Here is a 24,178-nt window from a genome sequence, read left to right as displayed (position 1 = left end):
TGGTATATCTCAGAGAGAATCATCTCTCTGTTATTTACTAGTGTGATAATGGGAAAGCCAGGTCATGTAGAGCTCAGCGTGGGTGAGAACCCGTGAACCCCTTCATCCTCCTTGCCAACACCAGCAGAGCACATGGTGCTTTTAGTGCCAGGTGTTTCTGGGGTGGGAATCAGGGAAGCCATTATGTGAGCCCTAAAGCCATTTTCCTTTGCCTGACACTGCGTTCTCCATTGGTTTTGAAATAATCTTGAAATTCATCTTTGTGAAGAGAAAAATGGGCCTGTGTTGGTGTCAAAGGATCTGTCACGTGGAGCCTGTGTTCTGCCCCTTGGAAGATGTCCCCTGCTGTTTATCTCCATGGCCAATACAATGCAGACAGAGGGACAGCCAAGGGGAACGAGTGACATGGTTGCCCTGTGCTATCACACAGAGAGATACTACAGAGAAAGATCTTTAACCTCATATTTCAGTATCTAACACACAGCCTTTGTGCAATAAATGAAGGGTGTGGGGAGGGAAGAAGTGATCACATGCTCGGTTCCAGTACGGTTCTTGTTGTGGTTAGACTGGTTGGACAGTAGTACCAGTTAGGGGCAGACAAATGCACGATTCAGTCCTGGTGGACCCCTGTTAACTCATATTGACCCAGTTTGAGCACTGCTTGTTGTGGAACAGAAATGGGGACATGCAGAAGGAAGCCAGGAGTCCTTGCACCCAGCCTGCTTTCCGAGATGGCTCTTGTAGAAACTCTGGAAGGTTCCTGGGATCTCTGAATTTCCATGGATGTCAGGTGAGACAAAGGCTTACCATCAGCCTGGTCTTCTTCTGGCAATACTTTCTACAGAGCAGAGCACATAAAATCCTGTTTGCAGGGAAACACATGTTGCCCCTTGCATGCCAGCTCCCTCACCAGCATACTGCATTATGGTCCCCTGAGTTTCAACAACCTCCATCATAACACCCTCCCAACCCATTTCTTTGTGTTTTACCCATGCTCATTACAACACCCCTTCACTCAGACTGGCGAAGATAGGCACTTTGTGAAATCTTTAATGAAAGGGCATCACGTGCGTGATGAACAGGCTCTCCCAGCAGCAGACAAGCATCCCATGCTGGGTTTATTTCTGGAGCAGCTAACCTATTATCTGATGCAGGGCCTTGTGCGGATGAGAGCTGGTCCACCCGGAAAATGAATTACGTGCCCTTCTTTGCTATTGAAACTATCCATCATATTGCATCCCAAATGGTCTATCATGTCGTTGTCTAGTAAAACTCAGCCATCAAAGGCAGCTCCTGTTTGGATGCTGATGCTGGATGTCTGAAAAGGTGATTTCAGCTATAACTCTGAGAACATTTACTTGAAATTTATGACTTGAGGTCCCTCTAAGCTCCATCAACTCTATCCATCTCACACCTTTATAAATAATACTGATCTTCAGTTTCTGAAACCTGTAGGGCAGCCTTCTGTGTTTTTTTTTTTTGTTTTTTTTTTTTCCTGGTGTCTGGAATACATCACATGCAAGATTTCACTCTGAGATTTCAGACTCTGTGTGTACTTAGTAAACAAATATAAAAGGCTTTGGCAGAGGAATGTGGATACCATGGAGTGCAGTTTGGTGAATTTGGCCCTGTCTAGGACCCAGGATATTTCAGCACCACTCCTTGCCATACCAAGACTTTCGATATTTGTCCTTTTTGTGCCTCAGTTTCCTTTCTATTCGGTTCCCAGCCAGCATTAACCAAAATCCTTGAAGTGTTCCCATTGGGTTTAGCTTCGGTTGGACCAGGTCCATCAGCACCTTTCTGCTCCATGAGGTGCTGTGAGAGGTAGAGACGAGAAGTGCTAAGTAAGCAGCAACGTCACCTCTTCTCCATTGACTTAAGCAGGAGCAGATGTGTGGAGGAGGATCAAGCACTTAGGATCATGCCTTAAACTTTCCACAAATACAGTAACAGGAACGGTCTGGACCCGAGAAATGCTCTGCATCCTGCACAGGGATGCGGTGAGGCTTGGAGGACATTTCGGAGGGGGTGCCAGGGAGTTCGCAGAACCCGACCCTGTGGGATTATATGAGGTTATTCCCCTTTGTACATAACCCCAGCCGTCACCACAGTGCTTACTGTAGTCTCATGCCTTGGGGAGCGGGTAAGGGAATCTATTAATACTCTTAGGAAAAAATTAGCATCCAAACAACTTTTGTTTCCTTGTTTTTTACACGTCTGTGCTCCCCTCTGTCACTAGCTACAGCGCAGAGCCTGATAGGCGCTGACAAAGAGCTATTGATGGGGAGCTTGTGTGAATTGGCCCAGCGCTGGTCACAGCCAACTTCTGTGGGACCTGCTGCCCCCGTCCTACAATACGCTCCAGTGTGTTGAGCCATTTGTGAAAGGTCAGAAATGAACAGAGAAATGGACTGGAGTCAAAAACAAGTAGTCCTATAAATATCAGTCATAGTCAAAGGCGGTTTATTCCATTCCTCCCCTCGCTCTCCCTCTGTGTGTGTCTCTCCCTCCCTCTGTTGTGGTTTCCCAGATATAACTCCATGTTTCTGACTGTGAAGCTCTGAAGGGGAAGCAGCACGCACACTGCAGCTTCTGCTCCCATTTTGCACACATGGAATAAGCCTCGGTCCCGCGAGCAGGACTGGCAGCCGGCACAGAGTCCAGCCATCAGCTGCACTCAGATGCTATGTTTTGATTTCTCGGATTTTCTTTATCTGTGAGAAAACTCATTTGCTGCAGCTTGAGAGTTAGCTTTGGCCACAGGCAGTTTGGATTGGGACTCCTGAGGGCTCTTCTCCGGCCGGAGCGAACATTTGACTTCACAATGACTTTAGCAGCTAAATTAGAGGATATTGAAGTGACGCTGGAGCACCTACTAATGGATGTGTTCGTAAGTAAGCTACAATTTCCTTTTTAAAGCGGGATGCTAGCAATCCAGAAGGCAGCATACAAATTTAATGGTGTATCCAAGTGTTGCATTGGCTTCGTTCCTTCACGTTTCCTGATAAACTGTGTGTCCCACACCAGCAGTGTGTTGTGGTACAGCTAAAGGGTCTACCACAAGGGGTAATATGTAAAACTGGAGCAACGTGATTCCAGGGCAGGATACGTTTTGCATTGGTTTTGTGTATCATCATTCATGAAGCACACGAAAAGGAGGAGAGATTTGGTCAGAACAGTTCGAGGAAGGTCTCTGTAAAAGAAGTGCACTGACAAAACTTTTAAGCTATGGATTGCTTAGCATCAAGTATCTTTGGCTTAAGGTTTTTAATAGTTATTAGATTAAATTCTTTTACTAGTTATAGTTTTGGGTTAGTTTTGAAAGAGATGAAGGAACAAGCATAAGTCTTTTCATTAAAATCAAGTTTATTCCTCCTGGATATGCCACACACTTTAAACTGCTGTTAATCTGGAATTGCTTCCTAGAGATCATCAAAGCTCAGTGAAGCGATGTATGACTTTCTTCTGCACACCTGAGATAAGAATCTGTCTCTATAATCTCTTTTTAAAAGTTTCTTAAAAAGAGAAGAAAGAGGAATGATCATTAAAACTAGATTTAATGATCTAGTTTAATGATCTCAGAAGAGATTCCTGATTTTTCAAACACAACTTGGTGTGTGTTTGCCATAGCCAGAGTCAGCTAAGTTTTGGAAGTTTTTGGAGGGGTTGTGGGGAGGGAAACAACGATGAGGGATTGTCAGGTCCTTTATCTCCTTCAAAAAAGTCATGCCAAGGTAATCTGCACACTTTGTAAATTCAAGTTATTAAAAAAATAAGAAGGCAATGGCATTCTGAATTTTCAAAAGAGTTCATTTTGGCATCTTTAAAATGAAATGCCTCAAATTTCAAGGTCTACTGATAAGGAATCTTAGGCATCAACCACAAAAGCAAAAAACAGGAGAGCCTGCCAGCTTTACAGCTTGTGGTCCAGCTACTAAGGTGCCCGTCTGTGCTGGGGGAGAAGTGGATTCAAGCCCCTCTGTGCTGACATCTCCCTGCAGTCCTCTGGGGAGTGCCCTGTCCCCTTTCCCAGAGGTTGCTGAGATGGGGGTGGAGGAAAACACCACGGGGCTGCCCTGTCAAAGGCTCTCTGTAGGGTTTGAAACACTTTGGGCTCTAAGATATGAATCAACCTAAAGCCTATTTACCACTTTCCCCACCTAGGGGTACCATGCATGTTAGAGAAAATTCCTAAGAGTGTAAATCCCCGTGGCAAGCAAAGATTTAATGTTCACATCTCATGACAGCAGCAGGCTGTGAAAGATGCTCTGTGTGGAGGGGGGACGATGCTTTCTTTGGACTATTGCACTTGCTGTAGAATGAGCTTGGCACCACGATGCCTCTGATTCTATTTGTAGCTTGGCATCATTTTGTCAAGCTGAGTGCTTGAAGCTTGGGAGGCTGAGAGCCCTGTCCTCTATGGGGCAGGTGCCATTGAACAGTGGGTGCTTAAAGGCATTTTATTGCTGGGTAGGATCTGAGAGACTGCCAAGATCTAGAAAACCAAGGATGGCTGAATTGATTGAGGCCAGTGAGAGCCAAAATTGCAATGCTACATGTATGTGGTTGTGTTTGAAGGGCAAGAAAAGCCTCCTGCTCTGCTGGGAACCACCCAACCCTTTAGGAGAGGTCATAGGGAGTTATTCCTTCATGTCCCATCATGCACAGAGTTTTGGAGCTGTGCCTAGGTTTTGGCCATTCTTATGTCCACATCTTACCTCCATCCAAATGTCTTCCTCATGTTTTTTTTGGTGGTGGTGGTGGTGTTTTTTTTTTCTTCTTTTTTCTCTTTTTCTTTGCTTGCTTGTTTCTCTGTAATGAGGATACAAAAGACCAAAGTAAAGTGTGGGCTAAATTCTCCAGGTGGCTTCAGTCCATGAAACCAATGGATCTCTTCTCAGGTTGTGTTTTGAACTAAATATGCAGTATTTAAATATGCAATTCCAGAAACCCAAAGACACATCCCCAGCTGGGACACTGCTGTCACAGCTGAAACAGTGATGAAGGGACATTGTGCCATGTGTCGTGCGGTGCCATGCTGCGCTGCGTCGGAGCCCCCAGCTGGCTCTGGAAGAGCTGGGGTGTGTGTCAGAGCAGCATTGTGCAGGGACACAGTGCAATAGTGTCAGCTCTGTGCTTCTTCACCCCACTTGTCCCCCTGCAGAGGCTGAGGCTTTACGACTTAGCAGTGGTAGCACATCCAGACTTCATGGCTCGCTTTGGCCATCAGGGCTGTGAACCTAATCTAGCCTGTAGGCAAATCAAGAAAATAAGATTTCCCTGAGGAGCAATCATGTTTTCCATTGCCTGGGTTCTTCTAAAAATTACTCAGGAGCTAAAGCAGGAAGAATTTTGGATAACTGAGACCAAATATTCCAAACGGAGAATCATTCTGCCTGGCACAATCAGGCACGACTTTCAAGCTTTACTCATGCATTGCTTTGCCTTGTGGCTATGTCTGGTCTTAACCACCCTGTCCACTGAGTGATGCTAAGAGCAATATCTACAAGTGGATACAGAACGGAAAATATGAAATTCAGTATGAAGGAAGGGCAGAACATAAAGCTGTGGCTGTGATAGCTCATTCCAGTCCCCCGGTTCATCAGAGGTCACTAATCCATTACCAAGCACCTTGCTATCACCAGCAAGGCTAATACCTGGGTTAGGAGCGTGGGGCCAGGTCAGCTGCAGGCAGGTGGACTGCCAGGTGACAGGACCCTCCTGGGCATGATCTCAAAGGCTGCTCCACACTGTGCATCTTCGTCCATGTCAGCTTTATTGCTCACAGAGTGCAGCGATCTATCACCATAATGTTCCTCTTCCAATTCTCCGGTGCCCTCCGTTGCTCCAAATCAAGCAATTACTTGTGAAACTGGGTAACTGTGGTCTGTGAAGCCTTGTCTTGTCTTTTTTTTTTTTTTTTTCCTTTGAAGAAATCTAGTTTTAATGATCATTGCACCACAGGGCCAGTGGCCACTGACAAAGCCTGCTTTAACAGCCTGTACCAAGCCCATTTTATCACAGTGCAGAAAGAAAGGCTACAGCAGACAACAAAAGAGAAGCAACCACCAGTTTCTAAAGAAGCCGAGCCCTAGCTCAGCTCAGACTAACCCACCTTGATGTAATTTGGCTTCTGCAAGAACACAGACTGAAGAAATGCTACAGGGTTTGGCCAGTTTTACTCTGGACAAGGTTTTTAGCTAAGTGCTCCTGCAAGAACTCACCTGGAGTGAATTCGGCAGAGATTCAGAGTAAGGATGGCAAGCCTTGGCAGCAGATATGTTTAACGTTTCCCCTGGGATTTGCATCCCGATGGCATGAACTGCTGCTTCCTTCCAGGACATGGTGTACTCGCCGTGCTGTCAGCCCACTATCAGGAAAGCAGCTGTTGCTGCACTGACACTTCCTTTCCTCCATTAATAAAGGGTGTCGGAGAGCTTTGCTGGCCTCTACGAGATGAGATAAAAGGGAAGCCTCTGACATGACATTCCTTAATTAGCTGTCATCACCGGCGGGCTGCCACCGAGCTGCTTGGACTTGGCTGCCTGCACAAACCCAGCCAGGGAGCCGGGGCCAAAGCAGGGAGGTGGTGTGGGGACAAGCTCAGCAGGTCCCCTTGGTGTGCTAAGGAGAAAAGGGGTCTGGGTGAGAAATATGGGCTCTGAGTGCTTATTTCACAGCTTGCAAAAGTTGTCCCTGAGCCAAACCCTCCTCACCCCTGGACTGGCTAATTATTGCTGTGCAGTCTGTGAATGGAGACCTCAGATGAGGTTGTAGCGAAGTGGCAGTCAATCTCTTCTCCAAAGCAACAAGTGATGGGACAAGAGAAAATGGCCTCAAGATGCACCAGAGGAGGCTTAGTTTGGATATTAGGGAAAAAATCTTCACTGAAAGGGTTGTGAGGCATTGGAACAGGCTGCCCAGGGAAGTGGTTGAGTCACCATCCCTGGAGGTATTCAAAAGATGTGTAGATGTGCTTAGGGACATGGTTTAGTGGTAGGCTTGGCAATGGTAAGTTAAAGATCTCAGAGGCCTTTTCCAACCTAAATGGTTCAAACATGAGTTGACATGAAAAAGGAGACTGATTTCTGAAAGCAGGCATGACAGAGATGTAGTAGGTGACCCAGGTGAGAGTCTTAGATAAAGTCTTTAAACCATGGGCACTGCATCCTTAGCCCACTCCAAATAAAATGTGGGAAACAACAGGCAATGTGTTTCCAATGATTTATGGGGTCTTAGATATCATCCAAACACAACAAAGCTTGCCAAATCCACCATACTCTCCATCCATATTCCAGTAGCTACCTATTCCCACAGCCAGCCACTCAGCCTTCCTCTCACCACAATCCACAGGTAAATATATACATATACATATATCTCTATATAGATATAGATACGTGCTTAAATATATAGAAGGCTACCTCATGAAAATAACATGCATGAGGCCTTTCTGGATTGTGTCAGGGCTGTGGTTGCCTTGCTCTGGGTGGATGTAGCCATCAGGACTGGAAGAAAACAACTGATTAGTGATGCTCCAGCCTCCTCCATCACCCTGGGAAACAGCTGTTCTTCTCCCTTCTAACAAAATAACAAAGATGTGAAGCTTAATCTCTGTTTCTAATCTCATAACTTAGTCAGAGGAAGTCAGAGGAAAATACCTGGAATGCTGCAAGTAGTTTGGCTCATTCTTCTGACAGATAGTTATGAATGGGAACTGAGCTCTGACTCAAACTCCTGTCTCCAGCCAGATCTTAAGTTGTTTGTTTGAAGGAGCAGGCATCAAAACCAAACCCTGAAGAGTCCAAAATGAGGGTCAGCTCCCTTGCCAAGAGGGTGTTAAGAGGAGGCAGGGCTCCATGACACACCTTGACAATGGGGATGTCACCACAAGGCAGTCAAAGCCACCATGTACCAGTAAGGATTTGAATTGTCCACTACTTAGGCCCATGTATTGCAGCCCTGAACAGTCAAGGGAGGGACATTTAAGTGACCTGGCATTTAGTAACAACACAGAAGTTACAACAAAAACAGCTGTGATAACATCCAACTCTTTTCCTCATCACTTTACAGACAGAGAACCAGACAGAAGGATACAAAGAAAGACGAGCAACACCTTTCTCCCCCGTCCCACATTATAAAAGGGGGTAGAAATCTGACTTTCATAATCCCATTGTGGTGATTTGTTCCCTTCCAACTATAACACTTCACCACAACTGCAGAATAATCCAAACTGGCAATGTCTGGGGTGTACATCTCCAGTGTCAAGGACAAAGTGTGTGCCTTTGCATCTAGTCCAAGCATCTCTGAGTATCTCATAGATAGGTGTTATTCTTTGTCCATTCTTGTGGTGGTTACACCATTAAACTTGTTATTTTCTCACACCATCAACACTGGTAAACAAGAGCCATTCTCTTAGTGGTGTGGGCAATCTGGGATGAAGAAGGGTGTAAAAAGGTGGTTGCTTCAACCACCAACTGCACCCTGCACACAGAATTCTTCATCCCTGTTGTAACCAAACAAACATTCCTGAATTTACTATTGTCTCTCAGTGTCTATGCTACATTCTTCTTAATAACCAATGCAATAATAAGACATTATCAACTTGTAAAGTGATTCATTAACCTCCATCGCAGGAATAAATTGTGTGGCTTTGCTAGGCTGCTAGGACTTGCTAATCAAAGAGCAAGCAGCAAGTTTATACTTGGAGCAGGCACAAATCATGCATAACGGAAATATGTGTGTGTTAACCTCACCTGCTGCAATATAATGGGTATATTTCTCTCTGACAACTACAACATCCTCCAGTTTATCCTCAGCATCCAGTTTACAGGAGATATAAAGGCCTGAATTTTGCCAGTTTCTTGACATGTATTGAAAGTAGAGTTTGTTAGCAATATTGTGACATTAAAGAGCTCCCCTTAGGTAAATGCTCATGAGGATTTGTTTAGAGAGGTGCTTCTGAACATGAGAATCTTAAAATGATCATACCAGGTCTTTCCAATAAATCTAGTCCAGCATTGTGTCGTTGGCAGCAGCCAACATCAGGTGCCTACAGATGAATGTAAGAACAGGGCAAGTACATAGCCATAGGCTCCACAGTCATTGTCCAATCACCAGTTGTGTGCATTCAGGGGCTTCCTGACCCAGAAATGGTGTCTTTGGATTCAGCAACCCACTGTAGATGTTCGTTTATGAATCTGCAAAGTAATTTTTTGAACACGGTCCAGGGATGTGAGTTACTAGGCACAGCTGCCACGAAGAGCTCTGGAGCAGAAGAAAAGCCGTAGTGTTGTGCTGCAGCCCTGTGAACAGTGCAGTCAACTGCAGAAAACTCCTAGCCTCACCCTCACATGAGTCAGGTCATGCTGTTGGCCCTCAGAAACCCTCTGAGGAACAGAAGAGCTTTGTGGGGCAGCCCAGGCTTGCTTGCCTGCACTGAACAACGCACAGAAAGAAGATGGTGAGAATGAAGGGCTGGGAGTCAAGGTCTGTGAATGCCAGCAAGGATAGGAAAGGCAAGAAAATTAAACACAGCAGAACTTCTGATAGCTGGGAGACATAGACTGAGAGTGTCCAGCTATCAAACTTATTTTATAATCAATGAGACTTTTACTTATCATCCATATTCCACTCATGTAGGCAGCTGAAGTAGGTCCGGTTCCCCAAATCTTGCTAGTGCCCATTTCTCCTCACTGATGACAAGAGGAGTGCAGATGACAAGCTCAGATGAAGGCAGCCAAAGCTAGAGGAGGTAAATGCCACTCCAAATGTCCCTTACAACTGAGGTAGAGTGTTGTTACAACTTGGAAGGCATAGAAAAGCTAAAACAAAAAATACAAACTGATAAGAGTTACAGGGAGAGACCCCAGGACCGGACCAGAGAGCCAGACAAACTTTTCACAATTCTTCATCTCTCCATATAAATCTACAAAGTACAGCATATGACCAATTCTTTTTATATTTTGCCAGTGTTATCAGTTCTTCCTTCAGTTTTGTGCAAACAAAGTGTTCTTCTCACTCAGAGAAAGACTGTCTTTACTCCATGCCTGCAAGATCTCAGCTACAAACAAAGTTTGCCTGAAAGGCTGCTTACCAGTTCCGATAAGGCTTAAAAATACTCCTAAAGTCACCCATCAATCTTCCACTTTCCTCCTTTCTTTAGGGATATGACGGCCTCTCTGCTGTCCACGTGCTTTTCTCTTGGGGCACCATAGCTCTCCTTACTTCACAAGCACTTCCCTGCAATATATTAAGATTAATCAAAGCGATGTAACAAGAACGAAGTTTGAAAAGAAAAAGAAAATTGCACAGCACAAAGAGGCATTTATCTTCCCTGTGTTTGACACAGTCCATATGCCACGGGTCCTGTTTAAGACTTACATCTAGCTCAAGGCTGAGTACCTCCCATGCTGTGCTGAGAAAGCCCTAATTTCTCCAGGAACTGAAGCAAATCAGCAGTGCTGAGCACTACGTTTAATAACTCACTAACATTTTAGGACTTGGTGCTGAGATGCACCAAGTATGTGCGTGTTCCCCTGTAGTCGCTGGGATGTACAAAGCCTTTAGAGCAGGTCCCTGACAGAAATATTTCAAAGTCCCAGCTGAGTGCACGACTGCTATCCTGTGCATTGCATCCAGCCTCTGCTGCACATCCACGATGTGGGAATGTCGGGTCGCTGCCAAATATCTCCTCTGTTGTTTACACAAGCCCTGGAAGTCAGCGGCGGCCCCTCCGATCCCTTGGTGATGTTTACAGGGGCGTGTCTCAGGGGCAATGGGGTCAGGCGAGCTCCCTCCCTAATTAATTACTGCCCCTCTGAGTTATGTGGGAAAAGAGCCGACCTGCCGGCACACCAAGACACAAGGGAAATGTCCTTCCATCCAGCAGAGGCCCCGCTTGCTGTCTGCTGCTCTTCTTCTGGCTGGGGTTTGCCTGCAGCCCATACATCTGGGTGCACAGAGGCTGGGACCACTTTCCCCTACAAGGTCTGTGCATTGGGCAGCGGGTGGGGGGGAGAAAAGGTACAGAGACTGCTCCCAGAGCAGCAGGGGAAGAGGAAGGGTGCAGATTGCAGCACCCCTTTCCTGAAGACATCTTCTGGAGTGTCTACATCTGCCCTAGGACTTTCACTAGAGGTCATACCCCGCTGAGCTTCTTCCAAGAGCAGAAGCAGGTTTGCACACAGTGCTCTGTTTGGAGATGACATTTTGCTTTCTGACACTTTAGTATTTCAGAAAGCCTCTGACCTGTCAACCAAAACCCATTTTCTCAAGGACACGGGATCAATGATTTCCCAAAAGTTATTACTCCTGGGGTCCTGCGTTCATACCACACGTGGACATTTCTGCTGAAACACTGACGGATGTGGAAATTTAGAAACATCTAACGTTACATATTGGGTTAACCTACAGCAACCCACATCAGATAAGAACTTCTCTGAGTCCAGAGGTGATTGGAGGAAACCCCTGTGACTGGGGACCACAAACAGCCCCTCTGTCCCCAGCAGGCTGCTGGGTTATTCCCAGCTCTGGTGGAAAAGGCTAGTACGGGAAGGGAGTACCACCGGGTGTGTTTTCCCACATCACTCCCTAGGCTAGAGTGATCATAATATTTCTCTCTGAAACACTGTGTAAGACTGGAAAATTGCTTTTTTTTTTTTTAAACTTTAAGACAAGCTGGATTAGTAATGACAACCAGTGCTTATCTTTCTCTCCCAAAGTGGCAGTTCCCCTTACAGTCTGATTCTGGGTGCAATAAACCCTAAGTCACCGCAGGGACTGTAGCCCCAAAGCATCTCCCTTTCTCATTGCCTTCCTATTGCTCCACCGTGCCCAACAAATCAGCTCAGGAGGATTTCTTACAGCAGGAAGTAAGAAATTCCAACAAAATGAATAAGAGCTGCTACAGAGCTCAAATACGAGTGGTTTCCCTATCGGGACTCCAGGGAAGAATTTGGCCTTGCTATTGATAGAAACTATAGCTATCACCCAGGATGGAAAGCGCTGTCAGAAGCCACAGCTACCATTGTTCTCTTGTTCTGTTGCTGTACTCGTGTCTTCATGGAGTACAGCACTGAAGGGGGTGTTACTATACCGAGTGACTTTTCAGATTCGCAAAGCAGTGTCTGATTGACAGATGTGATAGATCCAGCATGCTGCACCTCAATCTGTGCCGCTGCTGTCACTGATTTCCATTCACCGATCTCCCCCAGCAGACACTTACTGAAGTGAGTCTTCTTTCCTTTTCATTAAAGACAAAAAAAAAAAAAAAAAAAAAAAAAAAAGCTAGTCCAAATAGCAATCTATTGGAATGTGCTTTCCTCTGATGCATCGTTACCACAAACCGCTGCTCCTGGCAGCCTGCAATTAGCACTGAAAAGCATCCCCTGCTTTAAAGAGTTTTGTCTTTCAGCAGTTAGTAAATATAGCGTGCCTCCGTTGAGGGTCTGTGGTGGTGAGGCCAGGATGTTCCCTTGCAATGGTCTGGCTTTCGTTTCCTACTGTGCTGGTCGGTTGGAGATGGTCTCTGCAGAACATGCAGATGTATGAAGCCTCAGCGGTGTCTGGTCATCTTAACCTGCCTCTGCTCCCACACACCGCTCTGGCACTTGGATCTGAAAAGCTCAGAGAAAAATAATTACATCCTAACAGCAACAGGGAGTGCAAGGAGCCCAGGGAGAGCCATTATGTTTTGTGGCTCTAAGGAGAACAAGATCAAGGCACAGACCTCAAGTAAGATTATTTTCCACCTATGCTGTATTCCCATGAAACACTGCCTTAAGAGACTGTTTGATGTTCCCTGTCCTCTAGGTAATCTCCCAAACTAATCCTAATGGACCTATACACCTGCCTACCAATGTACCTTGAACAACTCTAAAAATAACACCAAAATCCAGATGATTTCCAGAGTCCTAATTGACTCTGGTTTGGCTTCCTGCATCCAGGTTCATGTCAACTGGGAATTGAGGAATGAGACAGAAAGAAAAAAAAAAGTTTCTTAATGGGTCCAGGCCTCCAGTTTTATGTGGTTCTGTAAATAATACTTGTAGGGTTGTGTCTGGGGTGCAGCACAGCAAGTAAAGGGGGAGTCAGGCCCACAATAAGCAGAGATCCTGTTGGAACTGGCTCCTGTACCATACATATGGATAGATTTCTTCTACTCACATGCACCAGAGGCTTCCTGCAAAGAATATTTTTATTACTGTTCAGCTACCTTAAGCAATATGCAGATTTGCATTTCATTTACAAGACCGAAAAACCTGCACAAAGAACTTGTGGACTGTGCAAAAGACTGAACTAAAGCTCCTCTCTCCCTTAAGGAGGAAAAGTCCATGTGGTGCTTCATGCTGGTACCGAGAGATTGCCTGCTTCTGGTCCCCAAGACTGGTTGACCATAGACCCTGCTGGAGATGCATGCTACGGATCCTTATCCCCCCTAGTGGATAAAGATCTACCTACAAGGCTGGTCTAAGAAGTGGACCTGCAGGAGACCCTGCTTGCAGGAATACGAGAGCTTATGGGGAACAGGTCTGGCGTGAGCAGGAGTTCCCCCAGCCAAGGACTTCGGACTGGGACAGCAGAGAGATCTCTGCTGCCCTGCTCCCACTGAAAAACCTCACCACTGAGGTCCTGCCTCAGGTTTGACTCAGTTTTTGTCCAGTCGGAGCTCCCAGTAAAGCAGATTGCCCTCTCTCTCCACCAGTAGGTCCCCAGTGGCTCTGCTGGTGCAAGCGAGGGTTCTCCACGGGCAGCTGGGAGATGCCAGGAACCTGGTTATTAAATAAACAGGTACCTGGGTCTTAAATAAACAGGCAGGCATCCTGTGAGATAGCAGGGGGGTTAACGACCATTAAAAATACTGCAAGAAACAAAGAGCATTACTCTGCACCTATTCCACATAAAGGTTCTGCATTAGTCAGTCATGCTTAAGATATTTCCATCTTTTCCTGTCCCTCTCACTCTCTTTGGCAAGAGCCATATGGAACTAATTATGAACAAAGGCCGATTGTTTTAATATTTAGAGTTTCCCACATCAAGCCTCTGGGTTTTTTCTTTGACTGGTTTTAATGCATGTACATATGCTGAGCAGATACAGAGCTTCTCTTCTCTATTCTAAACAGTTGCTTTAATGTCATGTCCCTAACACCTTCATCCTGCCTTTTGGACTTCGATCAAAACAAAGTATTTTTAGTTTTGCATTAAAATGAGAACAATATACGGAGGAAGGGATTGGCTCCGTAGCTCAGCAGAATTTGGTCTCCCAGCTAGACAGCTCGAAGGGAAGGAGAGTGGGCCAACATCTTTTCCATTTTACTAAGCAAGCTCAGAGCAGCACTATGGAGCTGGTGGATTGAGAAGCTCCTGCAATGCCCACGGTCACTTTAAAATGTGGTCACTAAAAGTCTGGATCAGTACCTGTACTGTGCATGAAAATGAACACAACATCCAAAACGTACTTTTTACCAAAATGTAAAATCATACCTGGCGCTTTGAGGTTGCTTTTGGGGTCCTGGTGTTGCAGAAAGTCTGTGGGAAGGGAAAGGAGTTGCCTGTGTACCAAACACCTGTGTACAACTTAAAGTGCAAAAATAGTCTTGAACTTCTCTTCCACAGAAAGAAAATGTCATCGTCTGCTATTCTGTAATGGGGTTTTTGAAGAGAAAAAAGAATTAGGTGGTGAGACTGACTCTTACAGACAACCCTAATTTCTGTAAGTACACACAGGAGTTTTAGGCAGCACTGAGCAGGCTTTCATGGACATAGATGTGCACAGAGTGAAAATCAGTGCAACGTGTGCTCTTTGCACTTCTGCATGTGCTGTGCTGCACCATGCACAGCATGGAGCCTTAACCCATGAGTGCCTGTGTCTAACTGAGCAGCCCAGGGGCTCTGTTAGCTCTGTGCATGTGCTCTCCAGCGTCTAGGGGAGAGGAATATCTGAACATAGGATTTAACATTAATCTCTGCACCAGATGGTGATACACCAGATATTCTTTTTGAGGTGAACATGTGATCGACTGTACAGCAAACCAGAGGGGTCTGCAGTCACATGACAAAATGTATAATAAGTCTGATAGAGCTTTGATTAGACAACTGACCTGGTTACCATCTGGAGCAACAAGAAGCAAGCTTGACATTTTTGGAACATTCTCCCCAGAAGCTTAATTCTTCCACCTCTGTGGCACAGCAATCCTGCTGAGCAAACTACACCGAGAAACAGAAGGGAGCTAAAGATACGCTGCTTGAAACATGTTGTTAAGGTTACAAGGCTTGGGTTTTCCTTTTTTTTTTTTTTTTTTCATTTTTCCCTCTCTTCCCCCCCCTCCTTCTTTCAAACAAGCCACATCTTGACTCATACGGTCTGATGTGAAAACCCACTCAGCTATTTGATAGTTGGGAAATCTCGATGAGACTGTAAGTTATTTCAAAGGAAGCTTGTGTGTGTGTGTGCTGTGAACTCCCTCTCTATTACACACGCACAGACACACACACACGAGTTTAGCTCCGCACTATGGTAGTGCAGACAGCTGTGACTCCGGGTAGGACCCGAAGACTTTTATTCAAAATACCATATGGATCACTGAGGAGACGCAGTGTGGAGAGGGTAAGCCACGATTTCTTTGTACTGAATGCATGCCCAGAGAAGGAGGAGGGTGCCATTTGATAGCAATTGCCTGCCCTGTTAACAGTCGGAGCTAACAGGGGTTATGCCACGGTGCACAGAAATTGCTGCTGGTGGGACGTGTGTGGGGTTGTACAGGAATTAGTACTGGTGCTGTGTGATAATTTAAGGCATTAATGGGTGCCAACAGGAATGATGTGATAGCATGCAGTCATTACAACTGGTCAGAGGCTCTGTGATGATGTTTGGAGGCAATCACTGCTACAGAAGGTGGTTTCTGAGAACCAGTACCTGTTGAGGCAGGGTGATGGTGCATGGCAGCCACCACCAGGAGTAGCGAGGAGCAAATGACAATGTCAGCTAACAAATACCACTGGAAAGCTCGGGGTGATGCAGAAGGGCTCTGTGTAACTGAATGTGGTTGCAGATGCCCACCAGGGTCTGGCCCAGCAGAGATGTATAACAAGGAGGGGTGACAGCACAGTATGGGTTATACAGTGCATGGTGGGTTACCCTAATCAGTTCCAACCAGCATGACACCGTGGAACTGGCAGTCCCTGCTCAGCCAAGCAATGCTTTCACTTTCTTGCTGTTTTGGGGGCAGCAGTGGGTCCCAGGCAGTGCCTGGTGGCGGTGCTCCCCAGGGGATGTGTGGTGGGGGGACACCATTCCTCCGGCATGGCACAGCGGCATCCGAAAACTCAGGAGCTGCAGAGGGTGGAGTTGGCTGTCACGCAGACTCAAGGAGGCATTCCCAATTAATAAACCGGGCTGAGCATCATAATTACGTCATTAATTTCCTGAAAGCATCTCCTCAGTGTGGGAGAGCCCAGGCTGGCACAACCCAGCTCTTGGGGCTGCCCTTGCATTGCACGCTGCCTCCAGGAGGGCTGGCAGGGGGACGGGCACCTCGTACACCCCCTTTGCTTGTCATCAGCGATATCCCCTCTTCTTAACACCAACAATATCACCAAAATGGTGCTGGGCTGGAGGCAACGAGCACTGGGGCATGGGCTGGATGAGGGTTCAGGACCCTCTGGTCCCTGCCAGGGTGTGGTGGCACCTGCAGGAATTCTGCAGCTCCAAGCTGCTGCAGGCAAAGCTGAGGGAAACCCTCAATCGAAGCTGTCCTGTGTTGCTGAGAAGCAGTTTCGTGGCAGCCAAAGCCACCTATGAGTTTACTTTGAGTTTGTTGCATGTGTCATTCAGCAAAAGTATGGCCCGGGGCACTGCAAAACAAATTCTCTTTCACTTTTTCTTTCCAGAGGTGTAATTTCATTCAGATGAACGTCTTGATTCCTTTTAAAGGGATCAAAAAGGGATTTAAAAGAAAAAATATCTCAAAATTTCAGTGCAGGTCAAAAACCGTTTCAGTTAGATGTAATGCCGCTCTTTTATTCTTCCTTCTGCATTTGGCGGAAGGGGAAGCAGAATCACTTTGTGTCAACCTGCAACATATTTTCTTTGCCTTTCCAGTCCGTCAAGCAAACCAAAAATAATCAATTATTCACACAGCTTTGGTCTGCTATTGTCTGGTTGTTGTTTGTTTCTCTGGAGCACATTCAGAAATGTCCCTCCTGGCAAATGTGGGCTTTGTGGTTCAAAGATGCTGGTCCTGAGAGGGGCCAGGGCAGGCTGTCCTGCCTGCAGTCTTACCCTTCCTTGGGAGCAGGGGTCTTATTTGTGTCCCCCATGCCCAACAGTGCAAGGATTGCCACTCCACAGAGGTAATTTTGTTCACCCAGATCACTGGAGATAACTTTGTGGTTGCTCTTGCAAGCAAGGGGAGCAGAAGCATCTGCTAGCTTCTTCAAAGGTGGCTTCCCACAAGGTGCAAGCTCTCCACTGCTGTGGGGCCAACAATCTCTAGCATGTTTTCTCCCTGGCTGGAAGGAAACCAGCACCATGGCCAAGCAGAGATGCTGGAGGCTGAGCACAATTTCATGTAGATCAGTCTCAGGTTGCACCAGGGTAGGCTCAGATTGGATATTAGGAAAGATTTCTTCATGGAGAGGGTGACATTGGAACGGGCTGCCCAGAGAAGTGGTGGAGTCCCCACCCCTGGAGGTATTTAAGAGATATGTGGACATGGCCCTAAGAGATATGACTTAGTGGTGGGACTTTGCAGGTCAAGCTGGTGGTTGGACCTGGTGATCCTGATGATCAGTTATACAGGAGGCAAGAACAGACTGCAGATGGTGGTGGTTTGCGTCACAGGCAGGCATACACATGTAATGGGGGAAAAAAACACAGACACACGTAGAGAGGGATGGGTGGATGCATCGATATATAGACGTGTGCATAGGAAATGAAAGATATTAATCACAAGTGACAAGAAATGGGGTGTGGGTATAGGAAGCGAGGGCGATTAATCACAAGTGCCAAAACATGGGCAAAAGTCGTAGCTCATGCACAGGACAGCTAAAGCTGACATGTAACACTCGTCTCTCATCCTCACTGTGCTTCACAGATGGCAAGGGGCAGTGTGCCATCGGTGCCAGCACAGTGCCTGGTGTCGTCCCCAGGGGTTTTGAGCTGGCTGGAAGCCCATCAACAAGGGCAGAAATAAAGTGGGTGGGTGGGCGGAGGCACGTGGCCACAGCCCAGGAACCTGCTGCTCTCAGAGGGCTTTGTGTTGTTTTATTTTTGCTTGCATCCACAGTTTATTTCTCTTCTTCCCACTCTCTGACCTAGGGTTGGGGTGGTTTAAGCTTCTGGTTAGGCAAACACTGGAGCCTTCCTGTGAGTTATGCTGGGGAATTTGGTATGATGATCTTTGCAACCAGCTCTTTTTTTTTAGGTCCTAAATCTCTTTTCTTGTCATTATTCTCTCTGCCTTGTCACAGGGCTGCTCCATCAGGAAAATGGCCCATGAGGTAGGAGGTGGTGGTCAACTTGGTCAAAACACAGCATAGTGCTCCCTTTCCCTACAAGGTAGGGCTGGCAGGCACCGATCCCCTACATTTGGGTCCTGAAACCACACAGAAGCTGTGTTTCTAAGCTCAGCGTCCATGAGGTACCACCAAACATGTCAACCATGACAAAATTAAGCACAGCAGAAGCTGATGATTTAGGCTTACCTAAGTCAATGTGGATGTCTATGAGATGTCTCCACCCTGGCCAGCACCTCACTGCAGAGGCAAAGTGCTCTGCAGAGGATGCTGTGGTCTCCCGACCGCCAATGTCTGGCTGAGTTAACACCTCCATAAGCCCAAGCCAGCTCTCCTTTGGTCAGCAAAGGACCAAGGACACAGTGGTCGGAAGGGGACACCCCACTCAGCTGGCGTGAATCCCACCCCTCACACACCATTCCTTAGCACAGAGCCCTTCCTACCAGGCCATCCCTCTCTGGCTCTCCTTCCCCCACCAGCAGACGTTAAGTACGTAGTCCCTTTGCATTATTAATGCGAGACGGTTTGTGCCTGCGAGCTATCTTTATTACATCCATGTGCTGCGGATGTGTGTGAGAGGAAGATGAATAGAGGCCTGCTAATGCCTAACAAATGCTGAGCTCCATTCAGAGATCGCTGTCCGCTCTTGCAAGGCACTGGCAAAGAGGAGCACATACTTGCTCCCTCTCTCAAGACCTCGCTGGCTATTTTCCAGCCACGGGAATGTTTCTCACCATAAGCGCAAGGCATTGTTTTTCGAGTTAGAAAACCTAGAGAAAGCATGCAGCTTTCTTGGATTTAAAAAAAAAAAAAAAAAAAAAAAAAAAGAATGAGTCTGCCCTCTCTTCTGCCTTCAAGGCCCAAAGGATAGTATTACAGATGCTGTGTAAAAAAAGGAGGCCATCTCCAGACTAAACGAAGTGCTGTAAGAAATAAACCAAGCTGGAAGTGATATGGCTGGAAAAGCCATTCTAAATTAGGTCTTGCAGTTTTCACCCCGGCTTTAAGTCCCAGTTCTCAGCTATAATAAATCAAAGGCCCTGTACCCAGCTATATCGATGGATGCTTGCAGCTCAGCAGGATTTCAGTCTCGATCACTTCTGTTTATTTCTTGTGCCCCTGAACAAGGTAAGCCAAGATTAAAAACGCCTCCACAGCCGCAAGCCAGAACTCCACTGCCCAATACACATGTGCAAATCTACATGGAACCAGGACTGGTATTTACCTTTGACACTTTTGCTCTGAATGGATATCCACGAACACTCATTCGTATCATGACTTTATAACACATTGGGCAGAGATAAATCTGTAAATGGATATTTACTGCCATAAAAAAAACAGATGGTGAAAGACAAAGCTCCCATGTTCTTACCCCAAGCTGCAAGCACGTTAAGAATGCAGCAGGAAACGTCATTCCTCCTATAAATAAATTTCTCTTGAGAAGAGAGAACCCAGGGCTGAAAAAAAAATAAAAAAGAAGAAAAAATCAGTCTCTCTGCTCTGCAGGCCAAGTCTGAGGCAGGTTTTCCCACGCTGTTCTGCAGCTTATGGCGACCTTTGCTTTTGGCAAGAAAGTAGGTTGCCTTCAAGCAAATCCAGCAAAAGAGTTGTGGTGTGTATTGCTACTGCACAAATTATTACTGAGTTATTGATTTTCTTTTCCTACTGTACAAAACATAATTCAGCCTTTGGCTTGTTATTAATAATTTTCCAGCACGCATTTAAGAGCAGAGTGGTTGGAAACCTCTCACACAAAGGGCTGTAGTGAGGGTTGTACCAGGGTGGAACAAGGCAGATCTCACGGCATTCGTGGTGCTGTGGTCCTCATTTGTTAAACTCTCTCGTGCAAAGCTCTGAGTGATGCTGCCAGCGCTCACTCTGACATCACGACTAAGCAAGTGCTCCAGGGGAAGTTGATCTTTCCAGTTCGTGCTATTTGATTGCAAACTCTTAACCCTGGCATGCAGGTTCTGCAGACTTTTGTTTCAGTGACATTTTTTGGACATGCCTCTTACCTTGACAGCATCACTACCATCTGATAGACTGCCAAGGTGACAGCAGAATTACTCAGGTACTGTGGATAGCAAAAGAGCAGTAGATAATTGAGTGTAAAAGTTGCTCAAGAGAGAAGGGAGACCTTGAAGCAAAGAACTGTTGTTTTAGCTTTTCTCATGAAGTTACTCAAGTCTCAAGTTGATGAATCTAATATACAAACTTAGGGCAGTGGAAAAATAACAGGCAACATTTTGCAACACAGTTTATTTGCAATGAATTATTCACCAGTCCTATAGACAAATAATTGTGTCAAAAAAAAATGAATAAGAGGATAAGCTTAAGTAGCAAAACTGTCACCTGTATAATGCTCTGATATAATCATTTGTGACTGCCAGAACATCAATTTTATCTGCTTCATCTGAGCTTTATCTTTCCTGACCTGTTCACAAGTATTTGGGGGGAATTGGTTTAATTTGAACTCTACCTAGACAGACAAATGCTTGGCACACGCTCTCAGGTGTCTGGAAGTTGTAATGTTTTGTGACATTTCTAAAAGGTGTAACAAATCAAAACAGACTTTTCGTGGAACAGATCAGGAGCTGTGCCAGACTTTATCCCCCCCATATTTAAGCAGGTTAAGAGTGCAAGAGGTGAGAGTGCAGCAGAGGCTAATAGATAGTGACTGGTGAACTCTGCAGAGCTAGGAACCGGGATACTGCTCAAATTGGTTTTCAAACGGTTGGAGCTTAATTGAATTATCAGAAGTTCTCAAAGCCTGGAGTCCTCATGAGCAGAGGCACTTCTGTGAAATTTCCAGTGCTTTGGAATCTTGTTTTTATCAGAAAATGAAAAGATTTTTTTCATTAGAGTTTGGCATTTGTTGCCTTCATGTTGGCCAGACCCTGGGAGAGCAAGGGCAGGGCAGGGGACAAGAAAGAGCAGGGCAGGCAGCAGAGGTCAGAGCCAAAAATGAGCTGATTCTTTTTTTTTTCTTTTTTTTTTTTTTCTGGATCTGGGTGAAGGGAGAGGGTGGTCACGCAAATTCAGTTATATGGGTTTGGAGCAGGAGGGCTGTGGAAAGTCTCCAGTAGTTCATGGAACCTTTTGGCCATCCAGCTAACCAGCCTGCAACTAGTACCATGCCTGGATCGTGCAGCCTACCAGCAGCCCAAAGCTCAGGAGATGTGACGGTTTAGCACCAAACCAGTTGCCTCAAGGTAGTGTTCTACAGTCCAAAAGGCAGGAACTACACCCCTAGAGGAAACCTCCTAAAAGGCTTTTCCATACAAAGACTGAGTTTCATGCAAGGTCAACAAGTAAAAGATAATGCAAAGTGGTAGCTTGTGTATTTGAAATTCCTTACTCATTTGTGAGCTTCCAGTCTGCCGCATCCTGAAGACTAGTCCTAACTCAGCATCCAGCCAGGGCTCATCCCTAGAAAGACTTAGACATGCCTTCTGCTAGACTTGAAGGTCCAGACAGAATGCCTCTAGACTTCATCAATCTGTGATCCGTAGAAGGAGTTGCTTAAATGTTGCTTGAACTATCTCCTGAACGAACAACATTTTCAGGCATCAAGTGCAAAGTACAATGCATGCATTTTTCTAGTTTTTAATATCTTGATCAATTTTTTCATCTATTTAGTTCATGATATAGTAAATGATCTTACATGGAAAAAGAAAGGTGGAAGAGCACCAACTCAGCCTTCAGAGCTTAGCCTTCATAGAGCTTTCCCATTTTCTCTTGGCACATCTCTGTTGCAAGCCAGGCACCAATACAAGGCTGATTAAATAGCAGCAGCAGCTTCAGTGAAGCTCACAAGCACCCAGACCCCTCTAACCAGCCCAATAAAAGTCATAAAAGAGGCTGTTCAGACCAAAAAGAAATCTGTTCCGAAGGCAGTCACGCACTTTCTATTTTGCTGATTCAAGAATTTTGGAAAGTTGGGCTTCAATTTCAAATTTCAAATACGCTTCAAAACTTATGGTCAGACTGTCTGAGCTTAGCTTATTTTCTGGTGAAATATATATTATCTTCATTGTCTCAGTCATTTTTAGTGGCATCAAAGAAATGGTGACTTTTCATTCTACCAGCAGATGGATACAAGTGATTCTTACACTTTAATTTTTCTTGTTGGGACTGAAGTAGCAAACTCTCCAAATTGCACAGGCAAGGAGCGCAATTAGTCTCCACTTCCCAATGATACCACATGAAAAGCTTTTGAAAAGATAATGGGCCACAAATGATGCGATTTAGTCACCCTCACACACTCCACAATCCAGCTGTACTTCTGGAATATATTTAGAAGGTGTAATTAGGGTTGCGCAGGCTTTGAAATAAGTGAGCCAGCTTCTTAGCCGAGGTTGAAATTCATCTTAGCTTCCAGTACTGCCTCTATAAAAGCCGCCAAGACTTGATGGTGTGGGAACGAGGATGTCTATTTTCTCTCCATGTTTTGCATCATCACAGAAAAAGTAAACTCTCTGTGAAAGTAGAGCTAAGGACTGATAACCTGCAATTAATGTTGTTGCACTAAGCATCCACCCTTTGGAGATCGACATGCAGAACAAATACTGTGATACTGCAAATACTTGCAGTTCAGAATAGAAATCGCTGCAAGAGTGAACCCAACCAACCTTAGCTCAAAAGTTTCTGCCACAGGGAGTTTCCACCCTGCTAACTCCCAACAGATGACTTATAAGATGATATGTGCTTTGGAGAAACTCATCTAAAAGATATTTAAGGCAGGAGTTTATGTCCTGGTTGGCTGGTTTGTATTCCCCACATCAACTGTCTTCAACTTCATCCAGCCTTCTTTTACAAGTTTATCTCATGCAACAGTAAGAGGTTTTACTACCCCTTTAGGCATCTTTAGTAGAAAAAGAAGAGAGTAATGTGTTTCTTTTGATGACAACCCATCCTCATATCTTCAAAACCAATTTAAGATGGGATGAATTGCCCTCTGTGTTGACATCCGTCTTCCATTAGCTTGTAGGGGGAACAAAAACTTTTCCATTTAGAGGAGATGAACACTGGCTACCATTTCTGCTCTGCATGCTCACTCCTGGAGACCAGATCCAGTTGGGGCATCCAGGCTAGCCCAGCTCAGATATCAGCATCTCCACAGATAGCAGAAGCAGTCATTCAATTTTGGGAGTCTCTGTGTTTGCATCTGGCTTGGGAAGCTTGTGGTGCTTGCTGCTTCTTTTGGAGATATTTGTATTCAGAGACCCTGAGGAAATGCCTGAGCCTGCTCTGAAGGACAGCCCCATGGCCATCTTCAGGGTTAATCTTCCACATTTTTCTTCTTACAGGCTTGAGGTAAGTGCTACCTCACTTTGATGATCATTAAAATGCACAACTTTATTACTGAGGGCTTGGTAAAGTGCCAGATACCTCATCTGCATACGGAGCAGCTGGGGAAATAGGAAAGGGATCGGATTCTGTATTTGCACTTCCTCCAGTTGCCTCTCTTTTATTACAGGATAGCTATAACCCAACATTCAGAGCAACATGTATGCCATATCAGTTTCTCTGCATAGGTGCCTATGTTTACTGCATCTGAAATAGATGCTGAGATTTTGTTGGGTAACAGCACTTTGAGATGCTTAGGGGAAGAGCACAGGATCAGTGTGCTCCCCTTGATCAGTATTACCTGTGGGACAAG

General features: G+C 45.6%; 1 protein-coding gene across 4 annotated transcripts in view; it reads left to right on the top strand.

Annotated features, from left to right (window-relative positions):
- Nucleotides 1-2,720: 2,720 nt before the first annotated feature.
- The window catches only part of FRMD4A (FERM domain containing 4A), a 208,531-nt gene continuing 187,073 nt past the window's right edge, over nucleotides 2,721-24,178 (top strand). For 2 of the 4 annotated variants that reach the window (XM_050708274.1, XM_035549540.2), the window contains exon 1: nucleotides 15,389-15,607. In XM_050708274.1, coding sequence (XP_050564231.1) covers nucleotides 15,515-15,607 — 93 coding nt within the window. In that variant the 5' untranslated portion in view covers nucleotides 15,389-15,514. Of the gene's footprint in view, nucleotides 2,894-15,384; nucleotides 15,608-24,178 lie in introns of those variants that run through there. The other 2 variants (XM_035549543.2, XM_035549545.2) reach the window with 2 other exon arrangements.

This window comes from Cygnus atratus, chromosome 1, assembly GCF_013377495.2.
Source record: "Cygnus atratus isolate AKBS03 ecotype Queensland, Australia chromosome 1, CAtr_DNAZoo_HiC_assembly, whole genome shotgun sequence".
Lineage (NCBI taxonomy): Eukaryota > Metazoa > Chordata > Aves > Anseriformes > Anatidae > Cygnus > Cygnus atratus.
This window is presented reverse-complemented; position numbering and strand designations above follow the sequence as displayed.